Below are 14231 nucleotides of genomic sequence, written 5' to 3'. Positions count from 1 at the left end.
TGACCAAAATATATTTCTAAGCGGGTTTATACAGACTTGGATGACTGTACTCCATTAGGTGTGTTATTATGATTTTTTTATTTATTTAACATGTGCAAATATAATTTTTACAACTGCATATCCTCAAAGAAGTTTCGCGCCCCCCCAGAGATCTCTGGCGCCCCCCCAGGGGGGGCCCGGACCCCAGGTTGGGAGACACTGCTCTAAATCACACCCCTAACTCATTTCATTAACTGAAATCCAGGTGTGGAAATGTCTGACTACACCTAGTTTTAATTGAAATAATAATTATAACTCACTTAAATTATCGCCCAGCACTGTGAATGCTTAATGAGTGCATTCAACAAAGCACAAATTATAATAGTCGGTGTCTTATCAGCTCAAATACATGTTGTTATCTGTTACTGTAACTTAGATGAAGATCAGATTACTTTTATGGCATAAACTGCAAGTTAATGCTTTTGGAGCCCTGTAATGATGTTTACCTGTCTGGGGTCTCCCAACAAAATTGTCTGCTTATTCAGGATGACTTATTTTTGTTCCTAACTAGCGAAGATTGAATGAAAGGTTATCAATAAATGGGCCTGCAGAGCTGCAGTGCAGCCACCAGGAGGAGTGCTCAGCTGTTCCACAATACAATAAACTGCAGGAACCAGTGTTCAAAGTTTTCTGAAGGAACAATTCAAATCAGAGTTTTTAACCCTAATGGGAATACTGGTGAAAAATAAAGATAAGAATGAATGAAAGGATTTATATTTTCATTATATTCATGAAGGGGAAAAAGGCACTTAAAGGTACCTTTATCCACTAATATTATAACAGCCATTGACTATTATTTTATATTCATGTGTGATATATAAATATATTTTTTTCTCCCTGGTGCTTGTGTAGATGTGTTTGGCGTCTGAAGCTGGAATAATGGATGCAGTTGTATCTAAGCCTGAGGACAGCTCCTCTCCAGCTTCTCTCCAAACAAGCATGAAGCCAGAGATGAAGGAGGAGAGCTCTGATCCTGAGCTCCATCCTCCCTCCACGCACACATCATCTCTCTTTCCTTCTCCTCCACCTGTCACTTCTACCTCCTCCGATGCCATTCCCTCAGACCACAGCAGCCACAGTCCACGTGTCAAAAAGAAGAGCAAGAAAAAAGACTTGGACTGGAGCCCTGCAATGAAGACTGAATGTTCAGAACCGAGCATGGACAGCATCAACAGTACCATCGAGGCAGTGGCCACAGGAACCTGGATGGCTAAGAAGAAGATCCACACCGTTGCTCCTGCTGGAACATCTGGTTTACCCAAGAAGAAGAGTAAGAACAAAGCAAAGAGTTTTGTCATCGAGAGGGATGAGAGCGATGGGGAGAAGGCTTCGTCGGCTGTAGAGATGATGGACGAGGCGACTGATGGAATCCCTGACACTGAGGCTGAAGCTGCGGATGTGGAAACCACCGACGTCCACGAGTCCGCTCCAGAGCCCCCTCACCCCCACCGTAGCCATTCACCTGCCAAGCTCAAAGAGGAAGACAAGGGAAAAGAGCGAGCGAGTGACATGGAAAATCGAGGCGCCAGAAAATCCGAACGCAGCTGCAAGGGTGCCTTGTACAAAACCCTGGTCTCTGAGGGGATGCTGACGTCACTGAGAGCCAACATCGACCGAGGTACCGGTCCAGTCACACTCTCATTTGATCTGTGTGGAATAAGTCCCAATTTTCTTATCTGACTTATACTCATGTCTGCAGGTAAAAGAGGAGCTTTCCGAGCGTTTGAGGATGCAAACTGGACTCATGATGGCTGGATGACCCCCCACATGGGACCAATTAATCCCAAAAAACTGAAGAAGTCCAAGTCCAAAGACGAGTCTTCACAGGGGTTTGTCTTGTTAACTCATGTTCTGCTCAAGCATGCAAACACACCTGAAACACACCTGCTATGTAATGTAACTGTAGTTTTAGGTCACGTTTACACATAGCCAGTTATTTACAAAAACGGATATTTCCCCCTTTACGTTTTGAAAAATACCATCATTTACACCAGGGGTCGGCAACCCGCGGCTCTAGAGCCGCATGCGGCTCTTTAGCGCCGCCCTAGTGGGTCCCTGGAGCTTGTTCAAAAATGTTTGACCTTTTTTTCCTTTTTTTCTTCTTTTTTCTTTTTTTTCTCTTTTTTTTTTCTTTTTTTCCTTTTTTTTCTTCCTTTTTCCTTTCCTTTTTAATCTCGACATTTCGACTTTTCTCGACATTTCGACTTTTTTCTCAACATTTCGACTTTTTTCTGGAGATTATACTTCAACATTAATCTCGACATTTCGACCTTTTTCTCGACATTTCGACCTTTTTCTCGACATTTCAACCTTTTTCTCGACACTTCGCCTTTCGCCATTTGCCTTCATTCTAAGGCTTATACAAGACTCTCTACAAGAGAGATTTTTTGCGGCTCCAGACATATGATATTTGTGTTTTTGGTCCAATGTGGCTCTTTCAACATTTTGGGTTGCCGACCCCTGATTTACACGAACCCGCATAAATGCGCTGTTAAGGTGCTATGAGCAGCCAAACCTACAGGGGGCAGTGTAACAAGAAGCATAAAGTCATGCTAGCCAATCGGAATCCTGGAAAAAAAACATCAACAAATTACACAAGTAACCACAGTTCCCAAACAAAAGACTTTGAGCTTCGTTTTCTTGTAAACGAACGGCCAAAACGCTTGAAAACACCACCCTTTTTGCTACGTGTAAACGGGGCCTTATAAAAGAAATCAAAAGATTTGTGAGTCTGATGAGGCTGTCACTGACTGAAGTGTCGTTTACACTGAGCGCTTGGCCTGGTGTGGGTCAGTGTGGTCGATATGACGTTGTCTCCCCTTAGTAATCAAAGATGAACAATGTGATTCAGGTAGGACGAGCAGCCGAGGATTATCACAAGAAGTCCAGCTTGTTAGAGAAGGCTTGAAAATGGTGATCTTGAGATTTTCACCAGGTTTCATGGGAGCGAAGCTTTTATTAACAAAGCAACAGACTGCAGCGTCTGTAGCTCCACCTTAAATGATCTGCGAGTTCTCATACATTAACAAAATCCTGACAAAAAGTACGATGCAAAAACTAATTTCTAAGAAAGCTTCAAGATTTCTAGTCAGGAAAACGTTTCTTTGCAAAGATATTTTTGTTTAAAATAAGACAATTTTGACGAAATTTTTGGGAATATAGGTTTATTTCTAGTTGTTTTTGCAGTGTGGGATAGTATAAATTGGTTATTTTGATAAGTTCCCAACTTTGGATAGTGGAAAACGGAGAAAAAAATATGTTTACCAAACTGAACCAGTGGGTAGCCTTCAGTGGAAACCAGGATTAAGTCGCTGTAGGTCCCCCGATAAGCTGATGGGTAGCTGGGAAATCTGGTTTGTGTTTCAGGTTGAATGAAATTACTAACAAGTTTGATGTTATCACTTATTGGGACTTCTGAACTGCATTTGTCAGCCTGGGAAAACTGGAGGAGGAGTTTGAGAGGAAGTTTAACAGCCTGCCCCAGTACAGCCCAGTGACCTTCGACAAGAAGGGGACGGCCGTCGCCAAGAAGAAGAAGACTGACTGCTCCACCAACCAACAGGACACCTCCAAAGCTGGAAAAGGTAAGGATGCTCTTCTGCAGATAAAATAGAGGAGACAAGAATGTCCATGTATAAACATGGCTGCCTAACAGCGTTGTATTGACAGTGTGGAGAAGTAAGAGATATTTACAGGGAGAACAGAACCTGTAGAATCAGCTGCTGGAGATTCTGTCATTTTAAAACAGTGCAGACAAATGGTTACACAGCTGCTGCATTTGTAACTGAACTTCCTGTTAAAGGGACTGACACGTGTTGATGACTTCAGTTATTGTGCAGAAGTCTGAACATCTTTTCTTTACTGCAGTGGTTCCCACTGATTCTGGCCTGCTGGATTCGGCTTCAAAAGCCAGATCTTTTGCACCCGTTGCCGTGACGTTCCCAGATGTGCAGGGGGCCACCAGCGCAGAGATGCTCGTTGGTAGCCAGAAGAGGAAGGCAAGAAAGACCAAGATCACACATTTGGTCCGCACAGCTGACGGTAGCGTGTCTCCTGCTGAAGGTATCTATGTCGTACATCTGTTGTCTGTCCTCTTTCACCAGGTCATTTCAAAACCTTGATTCTTTGTCTGTCTGATCACGGGCTAATTGTGTTGGAACGTCCACTCCTGAGAAGATTGACATGTGGATAGGCCTGGGACGATAACAAATTTTGCTGGACGATATATTGTCCCACAAATTATTGACGATAAACGATATTATTGTCGACATTGTCGAGACCAAAATAAGCACTTATGTAATGTTAATATATCATAATAATGCAAGTACACCCTTTCAAATGTAATAATTAAACCTTTATTTGACATTGGAGAACTTTTAAATATGCAAAACATATAAAACAAGCAAACGGGGGTTCGAGCCTTCGTGCCCCCAAGTGCAGACCATCGGGACGCCCGGTTGCGACGTGCGGGACCCGCCCGGGGACCTCCGCACCCCTTGCAGAAACCACCACCCCCCCAAACAGCAGCTCTCACCCGCGGGTGTGAGAGGAAAAAGGGAGTGCCGTCTCCGTCGAGCCCCCCGCTTGCGCGGTGGGCTCAGTTCTCCACGCTGACCGCGTACCACTGCGCCTGCGAAGGCGGACACACGCTCCGATCCACTTGGGGGATAGTGGCGGCGGACGCGTGGGGTGACGGAGCTCCGACCGGCTCGTCCCCTCGCCGCGCCTGCGCGCCCGGCAATCACCCAAGCACTGAGCCGCGGGCTGGAGGGAGAGAGACGGCCGGCCTCCGGGCCACCACCGCCCCTCTCCTCTCCAACCGCGCTCTCCTTCTTTTTTTTTTTTGCCTACGACCTCAGATCAGACGAGACAACCCGCTGAATTTAAGCATATTACTAAGCGGAGGAAAAGAAACTAACAAGGATTCCCTCAGTTCAACCCGAGGCTCCGCCTCCCCCCACAGATACAAAGAGTTGAATGATTGACAAGATGGTTCACTCCGTTCATTTTTTTCCGCTAAGGAACAAACGCGCCCAGGTGCTAAGACCGATGCACAGAGTGAGCCCTCTTGTCATCCAGTGTGTTTGGAGGCCGGAGACGAAGAAAAACAAATATGCGTGCATATGGCCATTTATCGAGGCCGGAAACATTATCGAGTCCATTTTCGTTTATCGTGCGATTCATTGATTTATTGATTATCGTCCCAGGCCTACATGTGGATCATCTTCCTCTCTATAGAAATCCAATGCTGAAATCCAAATAGTTTGGGAATAGTTGTATAACCGTGTGAGGACTATAAAATCCTGTGAATAACATTTTTACCTTCAGAATTACAGACTTTATTACAGGTATAGTTTGGAAGGGGTTTAAAACCCTTTCCAAGATTCAAAAATGTGAAGCAAAAATGTGTCCTTTCCCTCTGGGTTTTGTATAAATTTTTAGATATACATAAAATAATTTAAAGTATTTTCTTGTTTTAATAGGCTGTAGAAATCATTTGATCAGTGTGGTTGACCTAGATGTCTCTTTATAAACTCATTTACATGTTTGTGTTCTTTGTTTTTCTGCAGAGGACAAAACTAGGGACCTGAACCAGGAAAAGGATGAGAAGCCATTACCCCAACAGAATTTATGCAATGAAAAACGGTGCTACATCAGTTTGAGGGCAGAGGAGGAGGAGAGGAGCACCGTACCACCTGAGTTACCTGCTTTCTTCAGCCTGGCAGCCCTTGCTGAGGTGGCAGCCATGGAAAACGTTAACAGGTACGCACATCGCATTTCTGTCATCACTGTGAACCGTCATACAGATGCATTTGGCATCCTCATCAATACTACAGTACATCTGTACAACTGCTGGTTGATGGAAATATCTGATCAGCCATCACACGGCTGCAGCCCAGTGCATTCAAGTGTTTAGATGTTGTTATAGTAACCTGATCTGTTATCTGTTTAGCAGCTATTGACATCTTATGAAACCAAAAATGCAGCCAGCCTTGAAATGTAGAGTCAGTTTGTCCAGTTGTGTGTTCATACCTCAACTAGGGCTGTTCGATTAATCGATTTTAAATCGTAATCGCGATTATGTAATTAGAACGATGTTTTTTATTTTACCTTGTCTGCACACATATTAATGATTGATGGAAATACCTCTCAATACCTGCGACAAGTGCCCCATGGGAGAGGCTCTTTAGTGTAGGAGGGGGCGTTGTAACATGCCACCAGGCATCCCTCAAGCCAGATGCGGTAGACCGGCTCGTGTTCCTTGCAAAAAACTTGCAAATGTGAATAGCAAATGTAATGACTGACATTACACACCTCTACCTCCTTCATGGGTTGCATTATTATTTAGCATGCAAAGACCCAGTTTAGTTTAATTAGAAAATGTCTTGTTTTATTTAATTGGAAATATAACTTACTGTATGTTTGCAAGTGCTGATATGCTGATTTTTTTTTTTCAGAGATAAAACTTTATATTTTATTATATTTTTAAAAACTTTTTTTCAACTTATTTTACAGAGTTTTGTACTTTATTCATTCATTTTTGGTTTAATAAGAGCAAAGTTTGCACTTAAAGCCCAATGGGACAAATGTTGAATAAAAAAACAGCATATTTGAAATCATTTCTTTGCCTTTTGTCAATTCACAAAATAATCGTAATCGAAAATCGGATTTTGACAGAAAAAAATCGAGATTTTATTTTTGGGCAAAATCGAACAGCCCTAACCTCAACATTTCAGCAGATTATCAACAGCAGCAGATACTGCTGTCCTGAGTCCGTCTAAAGTAGAAGCTGAAACGGAGCACTTGGAGGTTCTAGACTGCACGCCAGACTTGGGTTTATTTGTGGTCCTCTGCTTCCATCTTGCGAGTTTTTGGTGGTTCTGTACATTACAATAGCCATATTATGACCCCAGTCCTTCCTGTGATATGTCACGGTGCTGTGACACTTCTACGAGGTGCTGTGCATCCCAGACCCAAACATGAGTCTGGGATTTAACGTTACACATGGCCTGCTCAGAGCTGAGGGTTCTCAACATCTGAAGAGAACAAAGCCATGATCACCTGAAGGCTAAAGGGGGCCCAACTTGGTCCTCACAAAGTGAGTGTATATATTTGAAGTGCAGGGGTTCAAGAAGATCAGCTAAGATTATATGAGAGTAGCTGCAGCAGTGATCAGGAGGTGAAGAACAGACTTACTAGTCCATAAGTCACAAAATAGAATGAACAGATGAGTCCACTACCAAAGTAATTGTTTGTTGTGGTCCTGAAGGGAGCTGTGATGAATGTGATGGTACAGCACTGTGTGAGATGGAAAAAGTGTTTGGGACGGGCATTTCATCATTACTCCATGTATGCTTGAGGATCATTTGTCAAAAACTAGAACATTGTGGACCAGCTGGAGATTCTTCTGTCATTTTAGAACATTAACTCTATTTTATGTGTGAATTAAAGAAAATATCCTGGTTAAATAACTCCAGAATTCCTAACAGTAGTACTAGATACCAGAGCAGTATCATTCAGAGTTACTAAATGACGAGACGATCTATTTCTGAAGTATTCTGGTCCAATGATGACGACCTCAGTTTGACCTCTGTTTAATCAGATCCTGATAGAAATGACTGTGTCATTAACAAACCTGTTGTGCAGACCCCGATCACAAGTTGTGATGACTATTAATTTGAATACGGTGTGTTGATGCAGGGAACAACTAAAACATGCAGAATAACGGCCCTCAGGAACTGAAGTTGCTAGTGATGCACCGAAATGAAAATTTGTGGCCGAAACCGAAAATAATAATAAACACTTGGCCGAATACCGAACAATACCGAACATGGTTCTTCAGCAGTTTTTCATTTGTTTTGCCAATTTTTTCACCATTGCATAAATCAAATACATTTGATTTAGGCATGCTTTTCAAAGAAAAAAATCTTTTACAAAATAACAAGGTAGAAAATATTTATTGAACATAAAAAAATGAAAATGTTTTAATTTCCCAGCATTATGTTGTTTTGGTTCCACCTCCTGGTGAATGTTAGGTAAAATTCTTATGGGGTTAGTTTTTGGTTACGGGACAGAGCAGCCAGTCTATTTCCTTATATTACAACGCCGTTATTAATTGTTCGGTTTTTTTCCCACTTATTCCACCAAACACCGAATGTGTTTTTTTGCCATTTTCGGCCGAACAATTTCGGTTACCGAACAATTTCGGTTACCGAACAATCGGTGCATCACTAGAAGTTCTCCATCCCTGATTTTAAAGGTGGAATAGAGTAAAAAGTAACGGCCTAAGTCGAGAACCCTGTGGAACACCACGAGCAACTCTTGTGTATAAGGAAATAATTTATTATGAAAGGATAGCCCCTTGAGATATAACATCTCATTTTTAAGGGGGTCCCAAAGACCATTTGTCTGCTTGTTCACATGATCAAACTGAAATCTATTCAGCCTCTGTAACAGAACCTTTTTGGGGAGAAGTTGGTCAGTAAACAAATACTTTTTTCACCTCTGTGACGGTTCCCACTGCATAAACTGTCGTCTAAACCAGTGTTCTTTGATCCTGGTCCTCGGGGCCAATGTCCTGCCTGACTCCAACACACCTGATTCAAATGTCTGGACCATCATCACCTGGTTTGATCCAGGTCTGTTGGAGCATGCTGAACAGTGGACCTTGAGGGACCAGCATTTAAAACATCAATCGTGTTGTAAACTGTGTTCATCCACTCTGATTTTTCTCTGCATCCCTGTTTCAGAGGCCAGAGAGGTTTGGCTCAGAACCAGAAGAAGGATCTGGCCCAGACGCCAGTCCTCATCTCCTGCGCTGACCAGTGAAGTTCTGCTGCTGCTCTGATCCACCAACAACTTGGACATGTCTGGAGCTTCACTTTCCTCAGAGGTCACATGATGAGCAGGGCTTCAGCAGACTCCAACTCCAGTGGCGGAGCATTTGGCCGAGCTCGGATCTGAGGGGGGAGGAAGCCCTCTCCTCCTTTTCCTCCTCCTCCTGCCTGGTGGTGTCTCAGTGTTTCCCCCTGCCTTCCTCTGGTTTAATGGAGGACGCCTTTCTCCAGAGACAGTTTTGTGGTGATCTGTATGATGAGCTTGTGTGTAGTGGTTGAAGGAGGTGTTGGTGGGTGTTTTAGAGAAGTAGACAGGAGCTGATTGGCTGTGGAGTCAGCAGCAGAAATATTTTAACCACCTTAAAAAGAAAAAAACAGCACAGTTTCCAGACCACGCTGATGGCTGTTTTAAGATGATGGAATTGTTGGTCTGCTGTTGCCTCAGCTGCATCGTTTCTTTGTCTTTTTTTAATAGTTTAAACGTGTTGATGTCACAGCAGAACAGCAACTTTGTGTTCTCAAGGCAGAAACACGGTTTTCCCCACCTAAACTGACCCGTTCTATGCACTTCAGCCGTTAAACATCACGATGTTCTGCTTCCGACTCCGTCAGCATCTCCACCTGCTCCTAACACCCGACCAACGACGAGCACGTCATACACCCCAAAACAAAGAAAGCCTCGGAAGTCCTCGCCTCCCTTAAATGCTCCGTCAGGAGTGGAAGAGCCGAGCTGCTCTTCCGGCGCACGGCTCACGCCATCCAGATGGTTCTGATGGGTTTAAGAGAGGTCAAGCCTTGCTGTTAAGACAAAAAAAATTAGTGGAGATAAAAAAAAAACCCAATAGTGCATTTGTTTTCTAGACAAGTCCAGCTTTTAGTCACTTTTTTACCTGTCACACATCTGCTGTAGAGTCCCTCCACCACCGCTGCGGTTTTTCCTGTTACACTGACGTGGTGGATCCTGAAATCCTGGATGAGATTTTAGTGAATCCTGTTGGACTGAATGTGAGGAGCAGATCTGAACTCTGATCATGGTGACAAGGGTTTTATCTGTCGTCTGTTCCCGGTGTCTCGTATGTGAGCGTGTCTCAGATAACGCCTTATCCTCCCCGCCTGCTGGACCAGCCTTCTCTCAGTCTCCGTTAGCGCCGTCGTCAGACTGTTATGGTGGAGTTCGTCACAGCTTGATCTTTCTTTCATCAGTGTAGCACTTACAAAGCTTCATCTCTGCGTACAGCTCTGGGTGGAGCAGGTGCGCATCAGCGCTGCGTGAGCGGTGAAAGAATGCCTCGTCTCCTGCAGTCGCAGTGTTTCTCCTCCGTCGCCGTCTCGGCGGCGTTTCTCCTCCGTCGCTGTCTCAGTAGTGTGTTCCCGGCCTTCAGGACCCGGCTCAGTACTCAGCGTAGGGGAGTGACTGGTTTTTTCTGCTACACATCTCATAAAATGAGCAAATTCTTATTTAGAAAAACAAAAAACAAAAAAAAAATTGCTTTTGTAACTTTTAAATTCAGAAATGGAGTTAAGTATTTAAAGAAGCCATATTGTGGCTTTAATCCACAAGTTTCCTGAGCTCTTGAATATGAATTTTTGTCCTGAGGTTGAGTCTATGTTTTTGTGTCTGAAGGGACGAGCAGCTCATAGACCCTGTTTCAGTAGTCGCATGGGTCTAAGAACCTGTCATCCACCACTCGTCACATGTGCAGCATCCACAACCGTCACACGCTGCTGCATTTTCAGCCACACAAATGATATATCTAATTTCTTTCATCATCTTCTGTCCCTTTAACACACCGTGCTTTGGTTCCTAATGGAGATGAGGCATTTCGTCATTCCTTCTTTGGTTTCTTTTTGCCGTTGTTGTCGTCAGTAACGGCCTTTCCAGAGGTCACGTGACCCGTGTTTTTACTTTTAGTATGTGTCCATTTTTTTGCTGTTTTGTTGCCATTTGGAGCGGATCGTTGCACGTCTCTGTCTCAGGCCAGGTTTCGTCGAAGCTGCATGAGTGTCGCGGTCGTTACCTGAGCTGCTGAGACCCCCAGCCTGGGGTTCCTGTGTGTGGACCAGAGCTTCACTGGTTTATGAACTCCACTTTTTCTTTTTCGGCGTGGATATTTTTCAGTTTTGTGTTTTTTTTTGTTTTTTTTCTCGAGGTCTCGAGGGCGTCCTGGATTGAGACTGTTGGTGTCCGCTGTCAGACGGTGAGGTTGCCTGTCATTTGGCCGAACTGTCCCGCGGGTTTGTGTTGGACCAGGACTCCGTTTTCTGGATGGTGGCTCTGATATCTTCAGAATCGAGCAGACAGATGAGAAACAAGTGGCTTTTAGAGAACTTTTTTTTCTTGAGATAGAGTATTTTTCCTAAACTGAGGTATTGATGATGTTTGCTTCGTAGGCCGTTGCGTGTGAGTAGCGCTGTACATGCCACAAACCTGTAATTCCTGAATTGTGCTAAACTCTAACAAGCTGCATGTTTCCCAGTTAAGCTAAAGGGAACCACAGTCCGCTTTGTGATAATCTTATAAAGAAGCCGTATATGTGTGTATATTTTAAGATAAGAGAGTTCTTCTTCCACTGATCGATGACACAAAGACGTCGTCTTCCCCTCCAAATAAATTTATTTGCTTAAAGCGACTGAGATTCTTGACATTTGCCAAAGAAATGGAAAGAGTTGTTTAGACAGAAAAAAGACAGGTGTTTGACTCTTCAGGTAAAAATATCAGCACAATTTATTGACTTTCTGGACGCTGTTTCAGGGTGCCGCCGTTTCCGTGTGCCGCTCAGCGCTTCTTTTAACAGAGTATTTGCACCTTATGACCCAAACCAAACTGATCATGGTCGTTAAAGGAAATCTATAGTTTTTACCCACTCTTATGTAGATTATGCATTTTAATTCTTCTCTGTGCCCAAGAATGGAGTCAGTGAGAACACCACACATCTACAGAGCAGCCATAGCCGTCATACCAACATCCTTCACTTTTCTATCTAGAAGATGCTTCTATAATCTTTAAATTCCTATATTAGCTACCAAAATGACTATAAACCCTTTTGTGCTAGTACTGTCTTCTTGAATGTACTCATTTTGTACGTGTATTTTTCTAACTCAGAGGTGATTGTACTGTCAGGCTGCGGCGCTGCTGCTCTGAACGTTTCAGGTCCAAAGGATGAGCGGCGTCATGCCGGAGCCTCCGGATCACCGATCCGCAGCGATGGGGCGATATCATTCCCTGGTTTGCTTCTTCCTTTTTTCTTTGCAGTAAAAGTCTGTTCAGGACGGTTTAGAAAAACAGGGACTTTCCTGCTCTAAGAAACATTTCAATGCTTGACTTTCAACTTATTTATTACTGTTCCTTTTAAAGGTTTAGTCCAATAAAAATCATGATAATACAGCTGGATGTGCATCCATGTCTACATGAACATGCCCTTTACTGGAATGTAGATGACAGCTTCCTCTTGTGTGTGATGAAGATGTTGTGCCGCACATCCTCCTCCTCTGATTGGTTGTTCATCATGTGAGCTCGTTCATCGTGTGCTTTAATTTATGTAATTGCTCTCCATGTTGACGTATGCATCTCTGATTGTTGAAGCCCATGTGTTTGATGCAGCCTTGCCTTACCAGAATCCCTGCATACTGTGGGACCCCCCCCACCCCCCAACTTTACCTAAACCCCAACTCTGTCATAACACTGTTAGCTGACACAATTATTACTTCTGCAACACTTATTAAAATAACATCTACTCCATCTGTGTGGAAACATCTTCTTTGTCGCTCATCAAAGCTCTTCATCCATCCAGAGGTGAAACTTGCTCTTACATTTACAACCCCAGTCAGAAGACTGAACCCAAGAAGTTTCACGTTTCTCTAATCAGCTTAATTTTATTTGTTGATATACCGTATTTTCTGGACTATAAGCCGCTACTTTTTTCATAGGTTTTGAACCATGCGGCTTATACAAAGGTGCGGCTATTCTGTGGATTTTTCTTCCACCGCTAGGGGGAGTGCCAACCAGAATTAGAATAAAAACTAAGACAAAATAAATGCAAAGAAGAATACGCTACTTCTTCTTTAGTAGATAGAAGTAGAAGCAGTTTTCAAACAGATAAATAGATAAATAAATACCGGTTATTTTCTCTTGGTTCTGTCCAGTTTTAATCAGCAAAGTTGCTGCCGTGTTAAAAGACACTGTTAGGAAAGGATCTATTTAGGTACAAACATGTACATCATTTACAGTTCAAAATCCTTCTGTACATGTAGTAAATATCTAATCTAACAACAGAAATATCTGCGGCTTGCATATCTTTTTTTCTAAATGGAACGGGTGCGGCTTATATATCTTTATTGTTTTTTTAAAAATAGAGCTGATGCGGCTTATATACAGGTGCAGCTTATAGTCCAGAAAATACGGTACATTCATTTTTATATTTCAGACACCTTCATCATTCCAGCCATCCATTATCCGCTTATCCACTTTTGTGTCATAGAGGTAGCAGTCTCAGCAGAGGTCCTGGTCTCCTCTGACCTCCTCTGACCTCCTCTGACGACCTCTGACCTCCTCTGGTCTCCTCTGACCTCCTCTGGTCTCCTCTGACTTCCTCTGACTTCCTCTGGTCTCCTCTGACTTCCTCTGGTCTCCTCTGGCCTCCTCTGGTCTCCTCTGGCCTCCTCTGGCCTCCTCTGGTCTCCTCTGACCTCCTCTGACTTCCTCTGGTCTCCTCTGACCTCCTCTGACCTCCTCTGGTCTCCTCTGGTCTCCTCTGACCTCCTCTGGTCTCCTCTGACCTCCTCTGGTCTCCTCTGGTCTCCTCTGACCTCCTCTGACTTCCTCTGGTCTCCTCTGACCTCCTCTGGTCTCCTCTGGTCTCCTCTGGTCTCCTCTGGTCTCCTCTGGTCTCCTCTGGTCTCCTCTGACCTCCTCTGGTCTCCTCTGGTCTCCTCTGACCTCCTCTGGTCTCCTCTGGTCTCCTGTTCCCTCCTGGAGGACATCAGAGTGTTTCTAGACCAGCAGAGGGAACTGATCTCTCCAGCGGTTCCTGGATCTGCCCTGGGGGTCTCCTCCTGGTTTATGACTGAAACACCTCCCAGGGGCCTCCAGAAGACATCCTCACCAGATGTACCACCTCAACTAGTGATGCTCCAAAATGAAAATTTGTGGCCGAAACCGAAAATAATAATAAACACTTGGCCGAATACCAAATAACATACCGAACATGGTTCTTCGCAGTTTTTCCATTTATTTTGCCAATTTTTTCACCATTGCATAAATCAAATAAATGTGCTTCAGGCATGGCTTTTCAAAGAAAAAAATCTTTTACAAAATTGCAAGGTAGAAATATTTATTGAACATGAACAACTGAACAT

General features: G+C 43.6%; 1 protein-coding gene across 1 annotated transcript in view; it reads left to right on the top strand.

Moving 5' to 3' along the window:
- LOC133459891 (HMG box transcription factor BBX) overlaps window positions 1–12615 on the top strand; it is a 34449-nt gene extending 21834 nt beyond the window's left edge. The window contains exons 9-14 of the mRNA XM_061740249.1: window positions 892–1657; window positions 1739–1868; window positions 3472–3623; window positions 3907–4101; window positions 5610–5802; window positions 8790–12615. Of these exons, the coding sequence (XP_061596233.1) occupies window positions 892–1657; window positions 1739–1868; window positions 3472–3623; window positions 3907–4101; window positions 5610–5802; window positions 8790–8868 (1515 nt within the window). The 3' untranslated portion in view covers window positions 8869–12615. The remainder of the gene's footprint in view (window positions 1–891; window positions 1658–1738; window positions 1869–3471; window positions 3624–3906; window positions 4102–5609; window positions 5803–8789) is intronic.
- Window positions 12616–14231: the final 1616 nt, after the last annotated feature.

The sequence above is a fragment of the Cololabis saira genome, chromosome 14 (assembly GCF_033807715.1).
Source record: "Cololabis saira isolate AMF1-May2022 chromosome 14, fColSai1.1, whole genome shotgun sequence".
NCBI classification, from domain to species: Eukaryota; Metazoa; Chordata; class Actinopteri; order Beloniformes; family Belonidae; genus Cololabis; species Cololabis saira.
Note: the sequence above shows the minus strand (reverse complement) of the source record. Positions and strands in the feature narration are given on the sequence as shown.